The 26,641-nt window shown below is 54.9% G+C and overlaps 1 protein-coding gene across 3 annotated transcripts; it reads right to left on the minus strand.

Annotated features, from left to right (window-relative positions):
* On the minus strand, positions 529 to 23,029 carry FOSL2 (FOS like 2, AP-1 transcription factor subunit). 3 transcript variants are annotated; one of them, XM_021085708.1, is made up of 4 exons: positions 21,818 to 22,842; positions 12,440 to 12,691; positions 7,966 to 8,073; positions 529 to 5,581 (listed from the first exon to the last, which is right to left on the minus strand). In XM_021085708.1, the coding sequence occupies exons 2-4, from the start codon at positions 12,674 to 12,676 to the stop codon at positions 5,060 to 5,062; spliced, it is 867 nt and encodes a 288-aa protein (XP_020941367.1). In that variant the 5' UTR covers positions 12,677 to 12,691; positions 21,818 to 22,842; the 3' UTR covers positions 529 to 5,059.

Below are 26,641 nucleotides of genomic sequence, written 5' to 3' on the forward strand. Positions count from 1 at the left end.
TCCCTGCTCCCCTCCTCCCACCAGAGAGACCAACTCTGCCCACGGGGCCAAAGGTAGAAAAGTCCAGGAGAAGAAAAGAGAAGCGACAGGAGAGCTGGGAAGAAAAGACAGAATAAACCAACCATCAGAGGCTCTTCAATCTTAATTCATTTTATTCTACAAAATGCTACTCAATTGAAAGTGGAAAAGCTGACCAAAAAAAAAAAAAAAAAAAAAAAAAACCACAGAAAAAAAGTTGTAATATGTTCTTTCCTCCATAGCAGCAAGCTTTTTCTAACAAGCTTTCTTTAGTGCAAATACTGTAGGCTTGTGTTACAGTAAAATAACCAAACAACAACAACAAAACCACCAGAGATGCTTCAGAGCCAAGCTACTCCTCAATTTTCAAAACTACACGACGATTTCTGAGCTCACAGTCCTGCCTGGAGAGGCCTCTTTAGAAGCCTTTCCAGTGGGACCATTTTACCAATACTTGAAAAAAAGGAAAAAAAAAAAAGGTGCTCAGAAAGATAATTAAATTTCCCCGTTGAGCTATAGAGTCTTGTACGACGTTTATTTTTATTTTTATTTTTTGCCTCCAGGATCTTTACCCCACATCATCAACATACCTCAAATACAGATGCACAAAGCTTATGATTTTCCACTATATACCAAAATACTATATATACAGCTCTCGCTACAGAAAAGACACCCTGATACCTAGTCTTTATACAAAGGCGAATTTTTTTTTTTTCTTCCTCGACATCAAGTAACCACACACTAAAATAAATGGAATAAACTTTTAATCATACAGAGAGAGTAATTTCTGAGGAACAGGGCAGGACCTTTTGCTGTGTTCTCTTACAATGGAGACTTCTCAGTGACCACTGTCCCGAGGAAATGACAGTCCATCTTTAAAAACAGAACCTTTTTTATACAGTTTGTACAGCACAAGTCACGAGTCATTTTTGAAACCAAAAAAAAAAAAAGCATCATTAGCCTAATGATGCTTAGGCTAATTTTTAAAAAATTACAAAGAAGGAAGAGAGGGAGAGAGGGACTGAGCATTTTAATGCTATCTGTTTCTATTCAGGCTTGGTGCAACACAAAGATGTAAACAGTTCAAATAAATAATAAAATAAATGTTAACGTCTTCTCCCCCTCCCCTTCCCATACCCCGCTCAACATGTGACCCAGCCCCTCTTGAACATGTCAGCCTGGAAAATTAAAACTGTTTGGGGACGTACGGCCAAAATACTAGACTAGGCATGAGAAGATACCAAATTAGTACTGGGGCAACTGGGTTTTCTTTTTAAAAGCTGCAGGAGGACATGGGCACACCTAGAAATACAGGCGTGCGTGCACACACACACACACACACACACACACACACCCTGTCAATAAATAGTGAGATGCTGGCTTTTAGGTTGGATGCCAAGAAGACTCAACAAGCAGAAAGTAGCAAAGACCCCTTTACTTAAGTTTTTAAAAGAAAGTTACACGCCCCACATACCCTATTGGTCCACAAAGTCCACAAGGACTCAGGTTACCCTTCCAACCACCTCAAGAGCGCAAAAGAGCACATGGCAGGGAAAAGAAGTTCAGCGTGGGGAGGCTATTGTAGGGGGTGGGTCTTTGAGAACAAACTTCAGGCCAAAGGCAATCTTGCCTTGGCTCTTTGGAGAAAGACCTTCTCACAAGTGTTTTCGTTTATCCATTACTCAGGGGCCTTTAATAAGGGACGTCCCCATCACTTAGTCTCATCCTAAAGAGGGGATGTATATATAAAAGTGCCTAACACAGTGCCTGGCACATAGGAGGTGCTGTCTTCTTAAAGAAGCCACATGGATGTCTGATCAGGGGCAGAAATCAACCTGAAAGTTACAAGCCGAGAGTGCAAGCAGCACTGTTGGTCCATCAAGGAATGGGAAGAAAAGTCCCAATGCCTCTAAGTTGAGCTCATCCTTAAAATGAAGCCAAGGGGGAGCAGAGAGGAGGCCCCTTTCCCCAGCGCCTTAGAAAGGGAAGCAGTAGCCTCTGATGGTTCTTGGCTTTGAGATGCTCATGTGACTGGCCACGGTGGACCCGCCTGGCCTATCTCACAGGCAGGACAATGATTTCTTTCTGAAAACTTCCCCAGTGGAGTCTCTGCTTCAGGTTGGCTCTGGCAGTTTCCTAAGCCTCACCTGGGATCTCCTCTTTCCTGTGTCAGCAGCCGTCCCCATCCACCCGGCCAGGAAGAGGACTATTCCCAGAGAGGCCAGCCAGGTGGCCAAGGGGACTGTTTCTCACCAGGCTGTCAAGAAGTACCTGCCCTATGCCGGCCCAGGGCTGCCTGCAGCCCAACTGGAGTCCACACCAGCTGCCTCACGGCTGGGGACACGGGGGAAGCTCAGCAGCTCTCTGCCCAAGCGCAGAGGCCCCCATGCTGCAGCAGCTCCCTAAGCTGGAGCCAGAGAGCTGGAAGCAGCAATCCTGGCGTCAGGCGTGAACTTGGAAAACCAGCCAGAAGAAAGGAACTGAGGATATGCTGGTGAGTTTGGTGGGAATATCCAGCCTTCTCCAAATAACCTCTGGCTTTGGGGAAGCCAGAGGACCTCCTAGAACAAAGCTAGGAGGTCTTGAAGAGAAACACAGCTCGGAAGCCTCGAAATCCTGCTGGGTGCCTGGGTTTTTGCTTTCTGCTGGTCCCAAAGTCACCGTAGCTTGAAATCTGAACTAAAGCCAGACTCTGTCTCAGGAATGTCCAGCCTGGCCCCAAGTCACAGATTGGGACCTACCTTGGGATCAGTGCTGTGCAAAGAGGGGCACAAAGGGACTTTGAGAAATAAAACACAAGAAAGCAGCCTCATTCAAGAAATACATATATATATATATATATACGTATATACATATATATATATATATATATATATATATATATATGCAAAAAGAAGGGAATAGCTCCCAACTGGCCACAGACACCACTTGAGATGATTAAACCTTTCAGAGCTGAGCGCACCCCAGTTTTCTCTGTTTGTCTCCTACCACTCCTGGCTGACTTCTGCATCTTTCTTTAATCTGAAACGGGAAAGCCAACTGCCCACCTTATTAGAAGCACCCTTCCCAGAACCTCTGGGAAACTGGGAAGGCAACATCACGGCCAAGGAATGTGGGAAATAACATCTTTAAAGCATCTGGGGACAAAACCCTTTTCTCTTCATCTCCTCTGTGTGCCCTATCCCTCCAACACGTCACTTCCAGGCACAGCGGGCTGTGTATTTTAGGCACACGGCTGTTCCACTCTGAGTGTCTAGTGCATGGTAAGTAGCTAATGGACATTAAATACCGGCCAGCGTGCCAGCCTGGGTGTGCGAAGGGAACAGGTGAGCAACTGTGTCACTGCTCTCCTCTCTCTCTCTCTCCCCCATCCCCCTAAGACCAGCTTTGAGATTTAACCCCCACTGGGTTGATTTAAATAATACCTATATAGTTTTAAATGACCACACAATGATCACTAGAGCTGAATCACCATGGTGGGGTCTCCCTCAGAGCATTAGCCTGGCAGAGGCCAATTCTGGAAGATCAGCCCTGGGGAGGAAAAGGCTCAGAGGGGTGGGAGGAGGGGATCCCAGGGAGCCCGGCTGAGCTGTGCTCTCGGACCCCTTCCCCACCCCCCACCCCATGGGAGGGGGCGACTTGCTTGCTGTTTGCAGGGGGAAGCAACAGAGCCCCGATTTCAGCGCCCGCGCCCCAGGAATGGCATGTAAGCAAGCTGCAAGCCACAGCCACAGCTCTGGCCAGCTGTTCACAGCTGGCTGACCGACCTGAGGAGCACACTAGGGGGAGGGGCAGGGGAGTGCAAAAGAGAAAGCGCTAGACCCATCAGGGAGCAGATGACCGGAGGCGGAAGAAAAGGCCGGCTGCCTCACTGAGAGGTGAGAGGCAGGTGCTGGGGCACCGGCCACCCAACTGCCTCCCCCAGCCTTTGCAGCCACAGCAGGGGTGCCTTTGAGGCTTGGGGAGGGGCCACATGGCAGCAATGTAGGGAGAGGCCAGCCCACGCTCATTAAACCTCCATGGGTGGCGTCACCCTGCGAGGCAGGTGCGTCACCCCGCGAGGCAGGTGCGGGAGGGTGGAGGGCGGAGCAGGCACGTGGAGTGGTTCCTCAGGAGGGAGCGGTGCCTCCCTGGTCTGGAGAGAAGGGTCCGAGGCAGTAATTACAGGCGACGTCCTACTCAAGACACCAGGCGAAGAGAGGCCTGCTGGGATGCCTGTGTGGCTTGTTGGCACTATTCCAAATGCCCGGGTAATTAGGCATTTGGCAAACCCAATCTGTGCCCCGGCTGTCTCACTCACACCCTGTCTTCTGGCCAAGCCACTCCTCCAAGAGCTGTGTCGGAGGATGGGGAGGAAGAGTCCTGCAAGCCTCCCGGTGGTGGTGGCATCTCCTTGAGAGCCCAGGGAGCCCTGCCGGTGGTTCTGGAGATGGTAGCAGGCCGGGGAGTGTCAGGGGAGGGAAGGTTCTGTATTGCACGTTGACTGTCCCCTTCTGGACAAGTCAGCCCCAGCAGAAGAGTCACCTGCTGCCCCATCTCCAGAAATGCAGAGTTTTAATATTCAGACCACCCAGATGAAATGTCATGGCAAATTTGACAACAACCAAGAGGAAGTGAAACTGACATGGGGGGAGGAAGGGGTAAATAGAAGGAAGGTGAAACCAAAAGGCACTGAGCATGCTTGGTGGGGCCGGGAAAGACACCATCACTCCAGAGACACATCACGAGAAAGGGGCGGGAACGGTCCACACCAGCTTCAGGCTCTTCAGAAGCCAGAGAGATGCCGAGTCCACCAAACCAAGTTCTCCAAGGCTTTTCAAGAAACAGGATTTGCTCTGCAGGATGAACGAGGGAGGAGGTCTTGCGGCTTTCAAGAGACCATCCAAGTCCTCCAATGCCTCACCGCCAAATCCCACCTGGGTCTCCCCCGAGCCAGGAAGCTCTCCGGCAGGGTCCCCTCTTGCCCTCAGGGCCCTGGAGCGCTGGAAGGTGCTGGTCCCTGGGAAGGAGGCAGTGTCGAGGACCCCCCCAGGGAGCTGGGTTACAGAGCCAGCAGAGTCGGGGAGTTCAAGGAGTCTGATGACTGGTCCCCACTGCTACTGCTTCTGCGGTGAGCCTTGGAGCAGGACTCGGAGGGCGACGCCGGTGACTCCTGCTCCAGGACGCTGGGGTAGGTGAAGACGAGGTTCGAGGTGCCCGGAGTGATGGCAGGAGTGGAGGTCACCACGATGGGGGTGTGCAGGGGCTCCTCCCCATAGAAGCCCCCAGCGATGCTAATGGGCTTGATCACGGAGCGCTGGCCCTTGTCCAGCCCCGCGGACGAGGATGAGGGGCTGTCCTCTTCCAGGGGCTCCTGCTTCACCACCACGGCGCCCACGCCTCCGCTGCCCCCACTGCGCAGGGGCTGCAGCCCAGAGGCCGGTGGGGACCGACGCTCCTCAGGGCTGATCTTGCACACAGGCCCGTGGGCCACCAGCATGAACTCCAGCTTCTCCTTCTCCTTCTGCAGCTCGGCAATCTCCTTCTGCAGCCCCGACTTCTCTTCCTCCAGCTCCTCTGTCTCCTGCAGGGGAAGAGGGGTGGGTGAGGGACAGCAGGGGGTGGGCTGGGGGGTGTCAAACCCAGGTGAAAAGGGTAAAACCGACCAGAACCTCAGAGGACCCGCTCACAGCCCACTGCTTCGGAGTCACCTGCAGCTTCAAGGTTCCTTTACTTGCCAAAGGAGTAACAGTTTGAGAAAAAAAAGGAAAGTCAGCTTAGAGGAAGGGTGAATTAGCCATTGTAGCTGCCATGACCGGGCACTTCCTCTGTGCCAGGCACTGTGTGAAGCATTTCACAGGCATTCTCTCATTCAATGTAGCAGTTTTTTGAAGCAGGTGTTATCAGCAACCCATTCTGCAGATCAGGAAACTGAGTTTCCAAGAGGTTTAATCATTTGCCCAATGTCACAGAGCAAGCAAGTAGGGTTGCCCAGATCTGACCCCAGTGTGGCTGACTCCAGAGTCGACATGCCACTACACTTTCTGCCTTGGTGGCAGGACTGCCCCCTGGGACCCCAGAGGGGTGAGTAATAGTGAGATCTGAGGGGAAGGCATGCAGCTGCCCCACCCCCTTCTTGTAGCTCACTCTGGACACAGAGACACTAAGCTCTAAGCCACGTGGCCGTGGAGGTTTCTGCCTGCGCACATGAGCCCCGGACAGCGCCTGGCTTGTAGGAAGTGCTCACTTCATCCCCTTTGGATCATATTCTAGCTCCTCTTCCCTTTTTGGCTCCCAGTAAAAAGCATATGTTTCAGGACTCACAGAACCCTGGGCAAACATCCAGTTCAGCCCCTGCGCTTGAACAGAGGAGACCCCGGACAGCCTGAGCAGGCCTGTGAGGATGGCAGGGACCCACTGCAAGGACCGCAGCCCCTCCTGTCACACAAAGCCAGAGAAGCAGCAAATGCACGTGGAGGCGGTAGTGACGGAAGACGAAAAGGCATGTGTGTCACACCAGCCTCTTCGCCACCTTTCCCTAACACAGATTCCTCTTTGAGAACCAGGCAGCATGATGGGCCAGAGCTTCGCTACGCAGAGCACAGCATATTCCGGAGTTAAAAAAAAAAAGTTTCCATCTATCGCAAGGGTCTGATGAACGTCATGAGCTTATGAGAGGTTTCCTGTAGAGGATGTGGCTCACGGGCCTGGTGGCTGGGTCGTGGGGAGGCGGGGGAGTGAGGGTGTGAGGCTCTCGGGGGAGAGAGGAAAGGAAAGCATAGGGGCCTCGGAGGGCAGACTCTTCTGGGGCTGGTGGGAGGAGGGCCCAGGTAGACCCAGGGCGCATGGTCCCTGAAAGGTCAGTGACAGGGTGGGCTCCGGAGGGGGTCTCCTCGTGGAGTGCTGGTCACTAAGGGATCCACCTCACCTGGCATCAGAGAATCCCCCCCCCAACCATCCTCCCGATTCTATAAACACCTCCAGGGCACATGACTACAGGTGCCATGGAATTCACGCAGCGCAGGTTCAAGACCCAAGAGCAGGGGCTCTGCGGTGGACACAGCGGAGCAGAGGCAGGTGGATGGTACCTGGGAGGAGTAAATGAAGTAATGGGACATGCCAGGTAATGGGGAGCTCCAGAGCACCGGCCTGGCTGGTCACGGTAAGGACCACCGACAGAGTCTCTCGCTTCTCCTTTTGAAAATGGTTCCACCCCGGGGAGAGCCAGTCCTGGCTTTGGACTTCCTCCCCATGGCCCACGGCCCATCCCGTAGAGCTGGGCTCTGGAGGGAGGTTATGAGACGCTGATCGGGTCAAGCATTTGCGAGGGACACGCAGGGCCACGGGCCCCCAGGTGTGGGCAATTAGGCAGCCGGGGAGAAAGAATGACTCACAAAGGCAGAATGAGGTACCAAAGTGACAGCTTCAGGCTCACAACAGAGGCGGGGAACCCTCCTGCCCACAAAGGAGATGAGAAAACCCCGAGAGAGTACAGCTCAGCTGCACGTGACCCATTCCCATGAGACCCAGAGAGCGTCAAGACCGCTGCAGAGGTGAAGGACCCCAGACAGCAGGTGTCTCTGCTGCCCAGACAAGATGCTAAAGCTAGGCTGGACCGCTCCTGCTGCAGCGGGCATGGGGGGCAGCTGGAATCTGGGCAAGGTGCCCTGGAGGGGGCAGGTCTGGGCCTGCCCGGGCTCCCAGGGCCCAGTAAGACTGGCAGCCTCTGCCATCCCTCACCCAGGAGTCCCAGCAGGTCTTGGGCGCTGAGGGAGAAAGGGGCTGAGGCTGGTACTCAAGGCCACACCCCCGACACCCCTTTAATCAGGGCAGGGCTGACCCGTGTGCTCAAAGGAAGGAATGGGTCTGTGTGCATGGACTCATACGTAGGTCACCAGGGCAAGGAACGGGAAGGGCCAGGAGCCCCGGGGTCCCTGCTCGGTGGCCACCCCGAGCAGAGCGCCTCACCGCCTGCAGCTTCTCCGTCAGCTCCCGGCGACGGTTCCGGCACTTGGCTGCGGCCAACTTGTTCCTCTCCCTCCGGATTCGACGCTTCTCCTCCTCTTCAGGGGACAGCTAGAGGTCAAGGGCAAGGATCGCGGTCAGGCTTGAGTAAATGGCTCACCAGCTTTTTGGCTTTTACCCGCATTTTAAGGAGGGGAAGAAGCCCTTCCAGGACGGGGCGGGGGCAGGGAGGCAGGAGGAGCGTGGCTCAGAGGTCCCAGGACACGCAGCTCACTGCTGGTTTGCGACAACACTTGGAGCTGGACCCCCTGGAAGGGGGTGTCATGGGTTCGAAGGGAGAGCAGGACGGCCGCGGGTCAGGGACTCACCAGCCCAGGTATGACAGCAGCATTTATCATGTCAGCCCTGACTCAGTGCCAAGGCCTGAAAGAATGAGCTGGGACGGCTTCCCCAGAGAGCCCCCTCGTGCCAGCCAGGCCTGGCCCCACCCAGCTAAGCAGCTTCCTCCAAACTCTGCCTAATTACTCCTCCCCAGTACTCTGCCTGCTCTGCAAGCCTCATTATCCCCATTTGATTAAGTAGCTGGGCCCAGAGGAAGAACCACCCAGAGGGGTATGTTCGGTCGCCAGAGGGAGGGCCGAGGATGCCACCACACCCCGAGCTTCCTCTGCCAGCTGCTCACAGCTCAACCCCGATGACTTGCCAGTGTGCCTGGCACGGTGCAGGCTGTCAGGACCAGCAAAAGGAAGGGGAGCCCGCAGGTGGGTTACACCCTGCTGCCCACCCCCATCCACTGGTTCAACCAACGAACGAGCACCTTCTCTATGTGCCAGGCAGCGTTTGAGGGGTTAAACTATCAGCGAGCCAAACGAACAAAATCCCCTCGCAGGGCTTACGATCTAGCTCCTTACAACAAGGCTGGGTAGGGGCCCCCACAGCTCACTTCAGGAGAGGGCAGCAGCGCTGCCCACTAATGGAGCCCTTCCAGGGAGGGGCTGCCAGCCCCCCAGAGGTGATGGGGAGACAGTGGGCTGAGGCAGAAAGCACTTCAAAAGGAAAGACCACCCCGTCTGGTATCAGACACTGATGCACACCTACTGTGTGCCTAGCGCAGCCGGGGGGCTGAGACGATTCCCAGGGGAATGAGACTGAGTCCTACCCTCCAGGGACACGTGGGGGAAAGACCAAAGCCACGTTGGAGGGCGGGCGGGCGGGCGGAGAGAGAAGCGGCCCCAGTGAAGGATGCTGCCCGCAGTGCCAGCCACCGTGAGGGAGGAAGCCCATCCTGGAACACAGTCCGGGCCAGAGTCCCCAGGACGCTCCCTGCAGCTGTATTGCTGTGAGGTCCTGAATGGCAGAGTCTCACTGTGCAGCCTCCAGGGGGGTTGCATCCAGCTGGTAGCACCCCTCTTGGTCTTTAGGCCCCTTCCAAAGATCAGCCTTAAGAGTCCCACGTGGGAGCGGTGGCTCCACTTCCCCCCAAGCCCCTCCTGCTTCCCCGGGCTGCCAAGGGCTCCCCAGTCTCTCTTCTAAGAGGGGTCGGGCAGACTGGGAGCTAAACACAGAAGTGGCACTTCCAGGGGGACCCCGTGTGTAAACTGGGATAAAGAGGACCTGCCCTGCCCTCCACAACGTTTACTGTGATGATCTGATGAGACGCAAGGTAAGCATCTTCTCTTAACTAGAAAGTGCTAGAAAGAAGGAGACGCAGTTCAGAGGTCTTCTCTTTGGTGCTTTTTCTGAGTTGAGCAGCACCTCAACTGGAGACCCAGAGACCACAAACAGAAAAGATGGAGAGCTCATTCCGGTCCTCTTCGGCCTCCCGTCCCCCTTGGCTGCTCCGGGACCAAGTCTGCCCTCCCAGTTGCCCTGGACTCTCTCCCCTGCCTGGTGAGGTGTGCGGCGGTAACTTGTGGGAGCTCTTGGCATAGAAAGGGTTCCGGGGCGGTGACAACACAGTTACAGCTTGAGCTGGTGAGCAGCGCCATGTAGCCACCCACAAGCCACACACCACCCCCCACCCTCCGCTCCTCAGTCACCACCACTGGCCTCAAGGAGCCTCTAGGGCAGGTTCCAGGGGAGGGCAGTGAGGCCCCCGGCCCAGCCCCTGTTAACAGGCTCCGCCCCCCCACCCCCTGGGGAGGCCCGAAGGGCGGAAGTGAGCTTCAGAGAAAAGACCCTAAGAATCAGGAACCCACAGGGCCAAGGTTCCAGGATGCTACCGCCTAGGTTTCCTGGAGGACTGTCTAAAGTCCTCACTGACAGGGGAAAAAGTGCTCCTGGCTTTCTCCTTCTCTCTCAAAAAAGGAAGGAAATTCTCCAGACAGATTGTCTTAGGACACGCCTAGGGGGTGTGGTGGGAAAACCACCCGCGCTGAAGGTCAGAGGAGGTGGATTCCAGTCCTGGCTCTGCTACCAACTCATTGTGTGACCCTGGACAGGGCCCTGCTCCTCGCCAGGCCTCAGTTTTCTCATCTATAAAATGGGTGTGGAAGGATCATTTGAAAAGCCAGTCTCCAAAGCTCCAAAGTCTCTTCCATATACACGTTCTAAATTTGGTGTGAGCCAGGCCCAGAAAAGAATGAAGACGATTCAGCACATCTTGCTTTGTCATCCTGCCAACCCAAGAGCCCCTCATAAGCCTGGCTCTCCCTCGGGGGTCCTGTGCATACAGGGAGAAACCAACCATGGGTGACTATACAGCTGGGCACCCCGGGCTCCCTGAAGGAAGGATGTTGATAAAGGGTGATGGCTACTGTAAATTTCTTTGTTTCTGCTCTTTAGGGCCACACCTGCGGCATATGGAGGTTCCGAGGCTAGGGGTCTGGTAGGAGCTGTCGCCGCCGGCCTACGCCACAGCCACAGCAACGCCGGATCCTTAGCCCACTGAGCGAGGCCAGGGATCGAACCCACATCCTCATGGATACAAGTCGGGTTTGTTAACCACTGAACCATGACAGGAACGCCTGTAATATTTACAACGACAAGTATAGAAGGCAGCAGGGAGGGGGATCCTGGCCGCTCGCCCCAGCAGCAGCAGTCTGCCAGCAACCGGAAGCTGTGTCTCTTAGTGTCTCTCACACACACCTGCTGCCCTGGCACAGGGTCCTAAGAGAACCAACCAACAGGCAGTGGATACGGGGCCCAGCCGTGTGCTCCGAGGAACAGGGCTCCTGTGAAAGTTTCCGGACCTCGGAGCAGCAATCCTGCCATGCTTAGCGTCCTGGGGACGAGTGACACTGGATTCCACTGGGCACCATGTTTGAAAGGTCCTTGTAGGGGACCACTGTGGACCTGGGGACCCCAGAGTGGAGGCGGCCAGTGGCTGAAATGGGGAGCGGTTCCAAAGCTGTGAGTGAAGCAATCCTCCATTGGCAAAAGGGGTTCTACTGCTCAAGGAGCTCCCTCCCCTGGACTCGCCGTGGCACAGGGTTGTAGAAAGAGGGCCACACAGGGAATCCAGGCGCCTAGTTCTAGGCCACACCTCCCTGCTCACTTGCCAAGTGGCCCCAGGTAGCTGTGCCCCAGCCTTGGCTGTGGCATCTCTTGGGAGACAGATTGCGGCTCTTGGAAGGCTCATTCCGTCCTTTCTGGAATGATGCATGACTGATTTCTCTTTGGGGGAGCCAGTGGCCATCCCTGCCCTGCTCACTGTTGATGCAGGAGATGCGCCTTTTGAGGGTTGGGTGGATGCTGCCTAGAAAGCAGAGGCCCCGCCCCCTTTCTGGCATCCCTTCCAGCCAGCTTGACTCCTGCTCAAAGCTGAACCCCTTGAGGGGAAAAAAAAAATGGCTGCTGATGTCTGATACCCCCTCCCCTCACTGCCCTGGGCAGCTCAAGCAGCTGCGCAGACTCCAAAGACCCCAGAGTCCCTGCACTTACAGAGTGGGCATCCCAGGCCCGTGCAATGGGCTCCCCCCTTGAGTTGGACGTCTGGGACATGGCCGGGGGCGGGTGGGTAGGATGTAGACACTGTCGGCTGAGAGGTACCACCCAGGACTGCTGGGTGTCTCATCCATACCAGATACTGGGAGACAGTTAAGGGTTAACCCAAAAGGCTCCCAGCCAGGGTTCACTGGCTGCTTGTCCTGGGGTCCCCTCTGCCAGGGATCAGAGAAGGACACCGCCGAGACAGGTCCTAACAGTCCTGCCCACGTGCTGATGCACCACCTCCCTACGTGCCTTCCCACCAAGATCTCATTCAAGCCGCAACAAGTCCTGGCCAGCAAGACACTAGTCCCATTTGGCAGCGGAGGGAACGGAGGCTCAGAGATTCTAAGAGACATGGGCGAGACAAAAGAGCCAGGCCTGCCGCGCAGGTCTCCTCCAGCTCTGCCTCCGACGATGAGGGTCTCTCACTCCCTCTCCATCCCAGTGCCCCCAGAACAGCGATCCTGCTCCCCTCCAGTCTTCAGAGAAACCCACCATGTCACAAGGCCCTGAAAGCCACAGCCGCGACTCGGCATCTGAACTGTACCTGCTCATCTCTCCTCCTGCGGCCCACAGTGGTGCCAATGGTCTTGATCACGCCGGGTCTTGGGAGAGCCATGTGCCCGGGGACAGAGGCCAGGCCTGGCAGGGGGCTGTAGGGGTGCGAGCGGGGGTATGGGTTGGACATGGAGGTGATCACTGTGGGCTGTACCATCCACTGCAGGTCCTGGCTGGTCGTGATGGCGTTGATGGTGGGGATGAAGGCGCTGCCTGAGCCAGGCATATCTACCCGGAATTTCTGAAACGAGGAGAAAAAATCAGATTGAGCCCATAAATACTGCAGAACAGGACAAGCAGAGCCAGGAGGTCAAAACTGGCAGAAAGGAGGATCAGGGCCTTGGGGGCAGGGTGGGGCAGCAAGGTCAGGACACTTAGCTATTCCTGGGACCCCCATGTCAGATCTGCTTGCGGACAGAGGCCCTGGAAACTCCATCCCCAACTGGCTCAGTGAGGACGTGGTGGTATCGCTAATGACTTCCAGGACAGAGGTGGTCCCCAGGAGCTCCCATTCAGGACGCCTTCTCTGCAGCCCTCCAGGCCAGCTATGCCCGCATCTGCAGGAGAGCAGGCCTCCCAAGCCTCTGGGTCCCCTGCCAATTCTCCAGGGTATTATCTTAGGATCCCTTGAGATGTGCCCGTCAACTGCTTGGGAGCCACGGAGATCCCTAGGAAGCTTTTCGTAGCCTGCTGTTGTTCCTTTCCAAACGGGTTCATGATGGGGCCATAACCCCACCAGGAAAAGCTGTCCTCCAACCCACGAGACTTTAGAATGGTAGACAGACTTCCCCTTGCTGTCCTTGACCTTCAGCCCCACCTTGCTTGGGGCAGACACATTGTGTCTCTCTCCACCTATCTACATTCCTATCTACCTGTGCTCACAGGTGTGTCTGGGAAACTCTGGAGCTGCTGGCTCAGAGTTTTCTCCAGGTCACTTTTTTTTTTTTTGGTCTTTTTAGGGCCACACCCGTGACACATGGAGATTCCCAGGCTGGGGGTCGAATGGGAGCTGTAACCACCAGCCTACGCCAGAGCCCCAGCAACGCGGAATCTGAGCCACATCTGCGACCTACATCACAGCTCACAGCAACGCTGGATCCTTAACCCACTGAGCGAGGCCAGGGATCGAACCTGCAACCTCATGGTTCATAGTCTCGGATTTGTTTCCGCTGCGCCACAATGGGAACTCCTCTCCCAGTCACTTAATTTATGCCCAAACCACGTGGAAGAGCTCTCCTGGAACAGGCTGCAGGAAGCATTCTTTTTAAAATATAAGATGATATGATGACAGAGGAGAAAAGCTAAAATGGGCCAGGCTCCTCCATCGCTGGGCTTGACCTTCCTTCAGGGCAGCTACTAGAAAGCTAGAAGGAGGGAGAAGAGAAAGATCCCCTGCGTCCGGACTTTTCAGGGGAGAGCTCCCGCCTGGAACCTTCAGCCTCCCGTGATTTCGGATTCCCTCAAAAGGTCCTGCAAACCCTTTCTTCCCCACCCTGGTGGATAGAATGATGACAACGATGATAACTAACATTTACTGAGCACTTACTAAAGGACGGGGCGCCGTGGTAGTGGTAGTGTTTAACCTAGATTATGCCATTAATTCTCCCTCTGAGGTAAGAACTACCATTATCTCCATTTTAGAGGCAGAAATGTAGGCTTAGAGAGATTAAGTAACTTATCCGAGGCTGCATGTTAATAAGCAGTGGAGTCAGAATTCAAACACAGTGCAGTCTGACAAAGAGGCCAGATCTTTCAAACACCGAGCTACACCAGCTTCTGCAGCCTTGCTTTTCCCTACCTCGAAATCTAGCCCCAAGGGCTGGTATCCACCCGCACTGTTCTCAGAACTCAGGGGCATCCCGCCAAGGGTGTCCTAAGACCTTCTCTCACCCAGAGGGCTCCGCAGGTCTGTCGGACCCCAGACGAAATCCCCCTGCCGTTAGCATGGATGCTGCAGCATTCCCCCTATTCCGGCCCAATCAGACCAACCAGGATTAGAAGCATCAGCAGCCATGGCAGCTGCCCTTGGTGACAACATCTGGGTTTCTTTGTACAAATAAAGTGAAGCTTCACTGTTGCTGAGGTTAGCTGGGAACCCTTCCTTGTTCACTCCCTGCCAGCTGCCTGACCCCAGTCTGGAGGGTGGAATGTGGCTGCCTCACCTCCCAGATTGCCCTGGGGCCCCGGGCCAAGAGTGCTGGGTGAAGAGAGTGACCCAGCGCAAGGAATTCTGGGATTCCACAAGGAGGGCTACCCAGCGCAAGGGATTCTGGGACTCCACAAGGAGGGCTACCCAGCGCAAGGGATTCTGGGACTCCACAAGGAGGGCTACCCAGTGCAAGGGATCCTGGGATTCTGTGAAGTCACCAGTGCAATGGCTTCTGGGAACCCATGAGGCTAGCCGCTCAGTGCAATGAATGGATTGTGAGTTACCTCCCAAGGCAAAGACCACGGGGCTTTTTATCACAAGCAGGCTGAAAAGCAGCAGGTGTGTATGGTGTGTGTGTGTGTGTGTGTGTGTGTGTGTGTGTGTGTGTGTGTGTGTGTGTGTGTGTGTGAAGGAGGGCAGGGTGCAGTGAACACAGAAGGAGCCAAGTGGGAAATGACCTTCCAGGAGGAAAGATGGACATCCAGGGCTGGCTGAGAGGAGGCAGGAGTGGAGGACATGTGAGCGGCTGAGCGGGAGCAGAGCACTAAGGCCCAGGAAGCTCTGTTACTAGGGGCTGCTGGGTCGGAGGGAGTCAGGAACTTTGGCAAATCACTGAGAAAGAACACTGTTTCCCTATGTGGGAAGGGGACTAAGAACACCAACCTCACCGCACTAGCCCAAGGATTAAGTAAGCAGCGACGTGTAATCACCGGCTATAAAAGCACACCAATGGTTCTCAAGCTTGGCTGCACCCTAGACTATTCCAAGGAGCTTTATGAGAACACCAATGCCGGAGCCAGCCTCACCATTAGAGTTCCCAGATCCCTGCTGTGAGGTGGGGTTCTGATACAGTGTTTTTAAAAAAACACTGGGGAGATTCCAATGTGCAGCCAGGGTTGCGAACTGCTGCTCCCAGCGAGCAGAAGGCAGCATCTTCACCATCACGACCATCCTCATTGGAAAGGTCTGCGCAGCAACAATGCGAGAGGGGTGGCTCCAGGGAGAACCGCCAGCTTCCCGGTCCTGGGAAGCACCCAACATTTTTATTCCGTTTCTCTCCCCAAGGCAGGTTCTGGGTTTGAAGGACGCCCAAGGCATCCAAGCGCAAAGGTACTAACGTCACCCCCCACCCCCACTTTCGTGGGGGAGCTGTCAGCACCTTCCTTTCAGGAAAACACCCAAGAAATTCACTCCTCGTTCCAACAAACAAAAGAGCTCCCACTTCAGGCCAGGGGAGGGAAGCAAAAACCCTGAAGCAAAGCTTAGAGACCAAGATCCCTTAGGACTAAGCAGCTGACTTTCAGCCCTTTTCGGGGGCCCTCCGGTCCACTTGCTCTGTGACGGCAGGTCTACAGAATGCGGTGCCCGGCCATCGGCCAGATTCCTTGCAGCAATGGCTTGGTCTAGACAAAACAAGACAGCAATAAAAACAAGGTAGTAGGTAATGACTGCCTCTAAATGCACGTACGGCTTGTTTCAGAGGGAGGTAAAGCCATCTGGATAACACACTGGCTCTAAACTGCAAAGAAAACAAATGCCCCATCCCCAGAGGGGACAGGGGCTCCAAGAAAGAAGGCTTCAGTCTCAAGAGGAGCCTCTCTGAGACACACACACAAGAGTTTAAGTGAGATCTGGCAGATGTGTCTTGTCTCAAGTCCGAAGGTATTTTTCAGAAAGCAACCCTAGGGTAGGATTGAAGCGGAGAGCCTAGGCGTTTGAGCTTGGCATTCTTCTCTGCCAACAGACCCAAGAATCAGTCAAACGTCACTTTGGGGTTAAATCACCGTTCCTTGCAAAGGGGGTTAACACTGAAAAGAAACCAACATAGGGTTTCCCAGCTGCAGGCATTAGGGCACCACGTATGTGCCCAGAGTCGGGGCCAGAGGGGGCAACCCAAGGCCCTCCCTTGACTCCCCTGGGTCTCTCCAGCCCCCTTGGGAGCTTGGAGGCAGGACTGAAGACGCTGGATGGCCGTGTGGTATTCCAGCCTGGCAGAGCCTCCAATGCTTTATTTAACTGTGTCATCCTGTTGACTCCTGGGTGGGCAAGAATGCCTATAAAAGGACAAATTGGCCCCCACCGACCTCCTAGAGCAGTTTGGCAAACTTTTGCTGTAAAAGGCCAGATAGTAAATATTTTAGACTTTGCAGGCCATAAGGTCTCTGTCGAAACGACTCAACTTGGCCACTGTAGCGTGAGTGCAGCCACAGACAACATGTAAACAAACGGGCATGCCTGGGCTCTCTTAAGCCCTATTTACAGAAACACTTGGGCCATAGTTTGGTGACCCCTGTCCTAGAGGATCAGGCTCATCTCTCCTGCTCAGGTTGAGGGGAAAAGAATAAAGAGAAGAAATGAGAAAGCAAAACCATCAGAACTCTTCCTCTAACCAAGGAGTCAGGGCTGGATGCTCATGTGACAGCTTGACTCTCCAGACCCTGCAGCCAACATTTGAGCCCTTAAAAGCCTTGCTGTGGGTCTTTGGGCAGCAAAATCGCCTATCCTGAAGCATCGTGAGTTTAAGGGAGTCAAGGGGCCCCTCAGTAACTACGTGTGCCCTCCCACTGTCTCTGAGAAGGAGCGCTCAGAACATGGGGCCCCAGCTTCGTCAGGTCCGGGAGGTCCCTGCCGCCCAGTTGCTAATTTGGGAAAATGATCTTTCTAAATGCTGCAGGGCCTTGGGTTCAGAAATAAGGGTCACAACCATGGCCTTCTGCAGAAAGGTCTAGAAGTAGGGTTTGGGCTTCCATTTCCTGCAGACATGGATGGGGCAGGGCTTATCCCTGAAACTCCTGGCTGGGCAGAAGTGGCATTTGAGATGGGAGTCAGGGTTGGGGTGCAGGGCCCTTTCTCTCGGCCGGGCCTTTCCCCATCGGATTGATTCTTGACTGGGCCACCAAGCGCTTGGGCCACGAACCCCGCAAATACCTCTGACCTGTCTCGGCAGGCAAGCAGAAATGATTATGCGTGTCTGGGAAGAGATTGGGTTCTTTCTGTTAAGAACCCTTTTTTCTTTTAGATTCCCAGCACAAGAAAAGGAAAATTCTAACATCCTAGGAGACTGGCTCCGGGGAAGAGGAGAGGGCAGGTCAAATGCTGCCTCTCTGTGCCACCACCGCCCCCCCGCCCCCGAATATCCCTGTGGAGGTCCAGTTTGACCCAAATGCTCTCTGTTGTCACTAAATGTTTATCAAAGTAGATAAACCCTTTCTATGACGGCTGTCAGTTTCAAATAGTAGTTTATGCATTTACTTCTCACCAAAGCCTTCTATGTGGAATTCAGCCCATCTTCACAGATTCTGCCCTGGACATCCCTTTGACCTTTGACCTTTCTAAGGAAAGCCACTTAGGTCACCATGGAAAGGGTTACTAGTAACTCATGAGTTCCTCAAACTTTATAATATACAAACACACTCCCTCCGGTGATCTGCCTCCTGTCAGGTTCATACGAAAGAACCCTGCTACCCTCTTTCACCTACCTGCCCCGGTGAAAACCAGCAAGGAAGAGAAGGTGACCCATACAGTTATCCACCAGGTTCCCCGGGAGCTTTCTTCCCAGGGCCCCTTTTGGCCAGAAACGCCACTCCAAAGCACAAGGGCACTCTCTCCACTATTCTGAGGACCCTCATACACCCCCTCCCATCCTTGCACAGCTCTGCCCTCCACGGGATGGGCGTGCCATCTCATCTTCTTCACAGCCACAGCAGGTGAACGTGGCCAAGTCACCGCCTTGTGACAGGCTGCAAGACAGTGCTGGGCAAGAGGACGCCACGTCTCCCCTCTCTGGCCCAGTGAGTCGAGGAGGGGTAGAGTTACCAGGCAGGGGTTGGAACAGATACATTTGCCTCAATCAGGGCAGCTGCTGTCATTTGGAACTGTGATGGCCAGCAATAGACACCACATACAACACAGATGAGACATATCCACAAAGTAAGGATGCTAATTTGCTCTCTTTCTTTCAACAGACAGACCAGAAAGTTAGCCTCTGGAATTCTCCAAATCAGTGCCTTTATTCCCGTCCAACAGAGGGAGAAAAAAAAAAAAAAAAAAAAAAAGATACGGTTGGCGCAAGTGCCCATTTTGGTGTGCCTTGTCTGGGTGACTGCTCTCCCAGGAAAAAACCTGAGATTGAGCCCAGCAGGACTCAAGGGGTCCCATTCTGCTTTGGACCCAGCCAGATCACCCAGACCTCAGCATTCGGCACCCCTGGTTCCTAACATGTTAGACCTTTTGGTAACCTCCAAGGATCAAATTCACCCTCCAAAGACCAAGACGTTAGGAGGGAGGGTGTTCAAAAGAATTTGCTGAAGGCAATTCCAGAGAAGGGTGTTGCAAAGCCTTTTGGAGGCTGACTAATAGCCACAGCATTCAAATAAGTATTTAGTCTCCTCGAAGAACAATGACAAAGGGGACCACAGTCACTTGGATGCGTAAGTTCAAGGGTGTTTGTACCAAGACAGAAAAAGAAAAAAAGAGAAGTTCCTGATTTTACGCTCGCCTTGAATAATAAGGTAGCCAGAAATAAAGTAATGGAAAGGCATTCAGGGGTCTGGACAGGAGCGGCCAGACAATAGATGACTGCTGTTTCACCCCATTCACTTTGATGAAAAAGTGACACTGATTTCCACCACCAAGAATCAGCGGAACAGACAAATTCCTGGGATAAGATTTTGTTTGATCCTAATCTACAACATCTGGAAGATCAAGGCAAAAAGAAAAAGAAAAAAAAAAAAAAAAAACCCACCAGACCCATAATATACACCTCCCACCTTCCCACCCCTTCTGAAGACCACCTCCCCAAACAATTCCCAGTGTCCTGATACAAATAATATCAAGAAAACAAGCCTTGGGAATTTGCAGACATTGTGCTGGCAGTAAAGAGCAGGCATTAAAACAGGGAAGAAAAAAAGCACCCTTTTTTTGACCAGGTTTTATTTAGCTCAAACAAAACTAGCAAAGACACCGCATTTCGAAGTCAAGCAGCTCCTAGTTAATCACTGTTAAATATATGGCATTCATTTGTCCTGAATTAAAAGGAAAAAAATCCTAGGAATGCTGAAAACTCACCAAGTTAACACTCTGGGGCTGGAAAAATACATTCCCCAGATAGTTCTTCTACGAACGTCCTGTAGGGGGCACTAGAGGGGTGTGATTGGGGCTGATTTGGGAATCACAGTCATTTCTGGTAAAAGTTCTTTGATGTGAGGAATGTCCCAGCCTGGTACAGTTGGCAAAAGTTCACTCCGGGGAATTTTGTGTGTGTGTGTCTGTCTGTCTGTCTGTCTGTCCGTCTGTCTCTTGGAAAAGGATGCTTGTGGAATTAGAGAGCTAGTCTGGTATTCCTTGATTCCAAAAAGGAACTGTCCCCTTTGATTTATTTTCACAAGTTATCCAAGGAACAGACAAATGGCAGCCTTGGAAAAGTTTTGGGTCTTGTTTTTGTTTTGTTTTTTCATTAAAAAGGGAGCCCAGCTGATGAAAACAAGTTATGAAATGACCTATGTTTGTGTAACTGGCTGGATTGCGTAATGCTCAGGGCCTGAAACCGTAAGAGTCGAGCAGCCAGGCAGGGCATATATCTGGGAGGTGTTTTCCTAAGAAAGTTAGGAGAGAGAAAAAACAACAACAGCAATAAAAAGAAAAAGCCAGGAGGGGAAGGTATGTGCAACTATTAGTGACAAATCAGAATCACCCATGACCAACCTTTGAGATTAAAACTATAAGTGGAACAGGAAATATTTTTCATGCTTCAAGTTCCTGCCATATACAAGAACAGAGGTTTTTAACAAAGAGTTATCTGCACCCCCTTCCCCCCAAGTCCCTGGGACTCCTGGCCATGTGTTAAGATCAAACTTTACCAAGTGAGAGAGGAGAAGAAAGCCCTGTGTGGGGTGGACAGCAACAAACTGCTCAGGAATATTAGACCCCACCAACAAAGCAAGCTGGAAAAAATAATATTCACTCGCCCAAGGTAAAACCAGAGACCCCTCTTACATGGTTTGGTCCACTGAGACGCCACTGGAGGAGGAGGGCCCATCCCTAACTGCCAGGAAAAGTCTCCCTCTCCCCGTAAAGGAAGCTAAGAGAAATAAAGTGATTACAGGTTTTATCTGGTATGTAATAAAGTTACCTTGAGCCTGGGTGGGGTCGTAGCCCAGACTTGTGAAGTAACAAAAACCTCTCACGTCAGTCCTTAGGACCACAGAACAGCTCTGCTCCAAGTCAGAGAGATGATGGGAAAACCCTCCCCTCTTCCCACCCACCCCCCAAGAGTGGACAGGCCAAGAAACTCATCCAAAGCTGAGTTACCTTGCCAATCCCTCCGGTTTGAAAGGTGCCTCACTCAAGCTGCTGGGCCGAATGGGCAAGCATATATGCAAGAACCCCGTGCAGCAGTTATTACTAATTGCAAAATCCTCATGTGTTGCAGCATGCTAGGAATTAGCCAACAGCTGCTTTTTGCTTTGGTAATGAGGCCCCATTACACTCTGCTGGACTGAGTTCTCTTCCTTCTTCCTAGCACTGGTTTCCTGTCTGATTTTCTTCCAAAACAGGGAATTGCCTCCGCTTGCATCCTGGGCTCAAAGCCCTAGTGACACAGATTATTCAATCGGGGCACTGATGTCCGGTCGGACTTCCCATCCAGGCCCCAGGGTCTGAGCAAAGCCAGGCGGCGACGTTGTAACATTTCAGTGATGACTGCCATAGAAACAGCAGCCAAAAGAGCAGATGAGACATCAGAAGATTCCCTTCCCATCGGAGAACGGAGATGGGGGGGGGGGGTGCTGTGGAAATGGAGACTGAGGGAATGGGTATAAATGACTCCCACCCGCTGCTTAATGATATCTGGATTCAATACAAACCACCAATGGGGCTGGAGAGCAAACAAAAATCAAACACTTTGGGACAAGACTTGAAATGCATCACCTTAGTGCTCAGTATTAGGGGTGCTCTGACCGTACCCTCAATGCACCAACCAGGTTCTCTACAGTGGGGTGCTAAAGGGGACACCGGGGCAGGTAAAAAGAAGACACAGAAAAGCCATTTTAAGGACTCACCAGGTATGGGGAACCACTTTGGAATAAGAGACCCCTCTTCAGATACCAAAGAGAGCCCCCTTTCCATTTTATTCTCCCTCAGGGTCCCTCCTCCCCAGAAGTCCACCCCAGGCCCTCCTGGTTGGCTGGCTTATAGAAGCCAAAGCCATCATCATCTTACCAGCGCAACTCGAGACAGCCAACTTGCCTAGAGACTCTGCAGATCCTGACCGAGGCGGGCTTCAGGTTCCAGCAACCTTGTTGGTTAAGCCAGCTCCCTCCCAAGAGTGGGGGTCGGGGGGTGGGGGGGAGTGGTGGCTGCAGAGGGCAGGCACCCCACGAACACCACCAACCCAGCAGCACCTTTCTGGTATTTATTCCGGTATTTATAGACACACAGATCTCAGGCAAAATCCCTCTGGTGCAAACCAGTCCGCCTGCTTTAGAAACAAGTTGTTTTCCGGCTTCCAGAACCACCCAGGAGCCTAAGCGAGGTCTCATCCACCGCCCCCACCGCCCCCCCACCGTCCCCTCTCTGCAGGCGTCCTGGCCCCAGATATTCCCAGACCCCCAAGGCGCCCCTTCTGGTCGGCTGTGCAGGCTCCTTCTGTGACCCTAACAGGAGATGGATGGGCGCGGGGGAGAAAGGCGCAGCCTGAGCCAATCAAGGCTGACCTCCTCCTTCCTGACCTTCGCACCTGATTCCCAGAGCGACAACCCTCGCCCTCGCTCCGGATTACTTGAAGGAGCCCATTTTTCCCAGTCCCCAAGTTCTTTCAGAAATGAACGAAGACCGAAGGAGAGAGGGCTTTTTCGCAGGAATAAGGTCCCTGGATGTCGGGAGGTGCCCGTGGGTGCAAAGATTTTTTTTGGAGGGGGGTCTAACCACGGGGTTCCTGCGAGAGAGGTACAGGGTCCTGGGGAAAAGGCCCTGCAATTCCAGGAGCTTGTCTGTATAGGATGTAGTGTGAAGGCGAGGGTTTGTTGGCTCTCCAGCCCACTCGCCGCTCTAGTTTAAAAAAAAAAAAAAAAAAAAAAAGTGTTGGCGGGGGATGGGGGAAGGTTAAAGGAGGTGTCAGGAGGACAAGATGAAAATCTAGAACTTACAATGGAGGCCGCAAGAATTTTCTCGCCAAATCAAGAAAGGGAAAAGAAAGGGGGGGAAAAAAGGCAGTCCTGGCGAGAGGAAGGCGGGGGGTCCACCCGCGGCGCCAGGTGCACCCGGGGCCCGCACCTACCTGCTGGCCGCCGCCGCCGCTGGAGTAGGACTCGGCGTGCGCAGGAGAGCCGCTGCTGCCCCGGGACGAGGTGTCAAAGTTCCCGGGATAATCCTGGTACATGATCCGCGGTGGGGGCCCGAGAGGAAACAGGGTGTTTTTCTTCCCCCGCCCTCGCCGCGGCCGCGCACCGGCAGCTGCGCGCTGGCTCCCTGCCGGCCGCGCCTGGGGCTCTAAGCGTCGCTCCCGGGCTTCTCCCCCTCGGCGGCGGCACTCCGAGAACAGTGCCCCCCGAGCGCCGAGCGCTGCACTTCTTTCCTGCTCTACGAGCGCCGCGGGACCAGTTGTCCACCCGGTCCCTCCCTCTAAAAAGTCCGCGCGTCCCTCGGTCCCTCCCCTGCGCGCGCCCTCCTGCCCCCGCGCGCAATCAGAGCCCAGCCGGGACCGCCGGCTCAATCAAAAATTGGAAATTAAAAAAAGAATAGGAGCCCGGCGAGTCAAGCCTGCCAGGTCTGGGGGCCCCCAATTTCAGACAGGGCAAAAAAGGAAGAAAAAAAAAAAAAGGCGAAAAGAAAGGCTGCCCGCTTGGAGAAACTTCTATTTCCTCCTTTTAGAAAAGGAGCTGAGAATAAACTTCCTGTGGCCGACTCGCCGCCGGAGTTTCGAGCGGCAGGGACACTTGATTAGGTGAAGGCAGCCCGCCCCGCGGCCCGTGGGGTTCCAGCTGAGCTGACGCGGAGAGGGACGCGGGCCCGCTCCCCTTGCGGCGGCTCCGGCGCCCGGACCTGCACCCCTTCCCCGGCGCCCGCTCCCGGACGGGCCCGCCTCGCCCGTCCGCGCCTCTCTCTCTCCCTCTCTCTGTCCCCGCCGAGCGCCGCTTGCTTGCTCGCTGGTTCGCTCGGAGCCCCAGCGCTCTGCCCGAGATGAGTCACTACAATGGCACGAGTTCAACTCCACTCTTTATTCTCCAGCCCCTGTACCTCACGTCAACCCAAGACTCCACCTTGCGGGAGGAGCGCTAGGGGAGGCGGAGGGAGAGGGCCGAGGAGGAGGAGGGGGAAGAGGAGGAAGAGGCGCGGGAGGAGGCGGGCGCAGCACTCCCCTCCCTGCCCGGGCTCCCGGCCGCGCTGACGCCAGCCGCACACCCTGCGCGAGGAAGGAAGGAGGTGGAGGGGGTGGGAGCGCTGTGAGCGCGGTTTGGGGGACCCGAGGCAGCCCGGCCCTTCCCCACCCCCGCCCACCCCCCTGGGCCCTGCGCCCTTGGTCTGTTCCACCGGCGCCTGTTGCCAAAGATGGTCATTTGCGTTAGAGGACGCGCGTGCGGGTTCCCTCGCTTTCGGGTGACGTGGAGGGAGAGGGATTCCCTCGCCGGCTCCAGAGCGCGCCACGGCCTCCCTACTTCTCCACCGCCCTGGGAAGGGGCGCGGGGCGGGGCCCCCGAGAGCGGCCACGCGGGCCCCTGCGCAGGGTTTTAGAAAATAATCACAGTCCTGAAGAGCGAGACGGGCGGTTCAGCGCGGCGCCACCGCGAGGCCGGGAGCCGGGCGCGCAGAGCCGCTCGCAGGGAGGGTGCGGCCGCGCGCGGTCGTCGGCGCCCTCCGCGGCGCCGCCCGGAGCAGCGGGCGCCCTGGGCGCGCAGGGTATCCGCGCCTCCCTGCGGCCGGGCCTTGGCCCGGCGCGGCGCCGCCGGGCGGGGCCGGCCTGCCTATTTTCCCCTCCGTGGCTGGCTGCCCACTGCTTCCCCCCTCCCTTTTTCGGCCCTGCAATTAATTTGTTAGGAGCAGCCTTGAAGACGAAATTAACCAGGCAAGACATTCCGGCCCTCTACGCTGGGCAATTAGGACGCATCTAATAGGAATGATCGTGCATTATAGGCAAACTCCGACTGTTACGAATTTGGAAAAAGAAAAAATAGGGAAGAGGGAGGTCCGGGAGAGGGTGTGCCCCGATGTTGTCTTCAGTTGTTTTGGAGCGAAGTTCAGGGAGCAGGTAGTCCTGACTCCTACGTTCTCCCACCTCGCTGGGCGGGGTGGAGCGAGGTGCGGGGTAAAGAGCACAGGCCTTGGAGTACCAACGCCAGGCTGTACTATTTACGAGCTGTGAGACTTTGGGCGAGTCCCTAACTTCTCTGGGCTTCAGCTTCTTCCCATAAAATGAAGGAGTACAATCCATGACCTTCTAAGGCCCTTGTCAGCTCTGGCACGTCAATCCTTCTGCAGAGATGATCCGGAGAAGCACTGTACCGGGAGTCAGGGAAATTGAGTTCTGGTGCAGGATCTGCCCGGGTCTCAGCTTACCCAGCTCTTAAGTGGCGCCATCTATATCCCCACGGGGTCCTCGAGAGGACCCAGCGGGAGGATGTGAGGGCTGTGAAGCTCTGTGCACTCTTAACACATCAGTTTCAGTCCTCAGTTTCCATATCTGTAAAGTGGGGGTGTTGCTAGGAAAGAAAAATAGAGCCGGGAACTCATAGCTTTCCCGGGGCTCTATATAAAGCGCTGTCGTTTCCGGGACGACTGGCGGCATCTGCCCGCCCCAATGGCCCCAAGATACGGTAATCCCAAACAATACTCGGGGTCATTGTTTACAACTATAAAACACATTCTGTACTGAGCTCCATCCCCAAGGACGCGCAGAGAGGCGAGGCTGGCCAGGCTCCTCGCACCTCCGCCACCGCCTGCAGGGCAGAGTCCCCAACTCCCCCCGCCAGGGTGAGAGGTGTGCGGCAGACGGCTGCGCCCACCCGACGGGGGGGGGGTGTGTTGTCGTGGGGGGGGGGTTGTTTTTCGGCTTTTTTTTTTTTTTTTTTTTTAATCCTGCGTTCTGCCTGCCAGGGTGTGTTTACGCGCCTCTCCCAGCAGGACTGAGTAAATGCAGTCCTTTGACGCAAAACCGTTCAGCCCTTTTCCCAACGGCAGCAGCAAAACCCAGAAAACTGGGGGTGGGGACGGAGTCAAGGGGAGTGCAAGAGAAGAAATCGTGACACTTACTCTCCTCTCCATCCCCTCCCGCTCCGTACAGTACCCGGCCACCTTAGTGAGCTCTTGGCAGGGGGTGTGGAGGGAGGCGCGGCCGGGGTGTCCAGGGCCCTTCTGGGAGCAGCCGCGTGTCGAAGCTGTGTGAACAGACCGCACTCTTAGTTTTTCTTTAAGCTGCAGCGGCTGCCCAGCCCTCCCCCACCCCGCACATGAAAATCCGGGTGCTTCTGGGTCTCTCCCACACAATCCTTCCAGTAATTCGGGGAGGGGGGGGGAGAGGGAGGGGGAAAGGGAGCGAGAGCTTCCTTCGTGGCCTCCGCCGTCCTCGGCGCGCCCAGGCCGGGGCAGGCGCCGCCGGGAGCGCGCGGGCGGGCGAGCGCACCCTCGCGCCCTCTCCCGCCCCCGCCCTGCCTGCTCCCCAGCCCTTTCCTTTCTTGTGGGTTCCCGTAAAGCCCGGCAGCCCTGAGACGTCTGCAGAGCATCACGGAATCTGTGCTGATGCAAGTCGCTAGCCTTCCTTGGCTGCGCCCCGGCCTGCCTCGGAGCGCTTTGATCCCGGCCTTCCCCAGCTCCAGAACTTGTGTTGGCTCCCTCTGCCCGCCGGGAGGCCTGCGTTCTGCATCCTGCCGTCACCTTTCGGTCCTGGAGCGCCAGACACGCAGAGCTGCTGTGGGGACTGAGCTGGTCCAGCTGGCGCCTGGGCCTCACGGAGAATGCCAAACCGAGAATTTCGCCTGCAAGCCCAGTTCATTGCCCCCTCCGTGGGGAATCATTCCAGGATCACCCAGTTAAAGGATCCTCTGACTCCCT

Source organism: Sus scrofa, chromosome 3, assembly GCF_000003025.6.
Source record: "Sus scrofa isolate TJ Tabasco breed Duroc chromosome 3, Sscrofa11.1, whole genome shotgun sequence".
NCBI classification, from domain to species: domain Eukaryota; kingdom Metazoa; phylum Chordata; class Mammalia; order Artiodactyla; family Suidae; genus Sus; species Sus scrofa.

Excerpts from the sequence above, each read along its gene's own strand:
- FOSL2 (XM_021085708.1), bottom strand. The coding sequence starts at position 12,676 with ATGCCTGGCTCAGGCAGCGCCTTCATCCCCACCATCAACGCCATCACG. Across the intron at positions 8,074-12,439 it reads GCAGGAGGAGAGATGAGCAG|CTGTCCCCTGAAGAGGAGGA; the intron begins GTACAGTTCAGA and ends CTTGACCTCTAG. Across the intron at positions 5,582-7,965 it reads TGACGGAGAAGCTGCAGGCG|GAGACAGAGGAGCTGGAGGA; the intron begins GTGAGGCGCTCT and ends CTTCCCCTGCAG.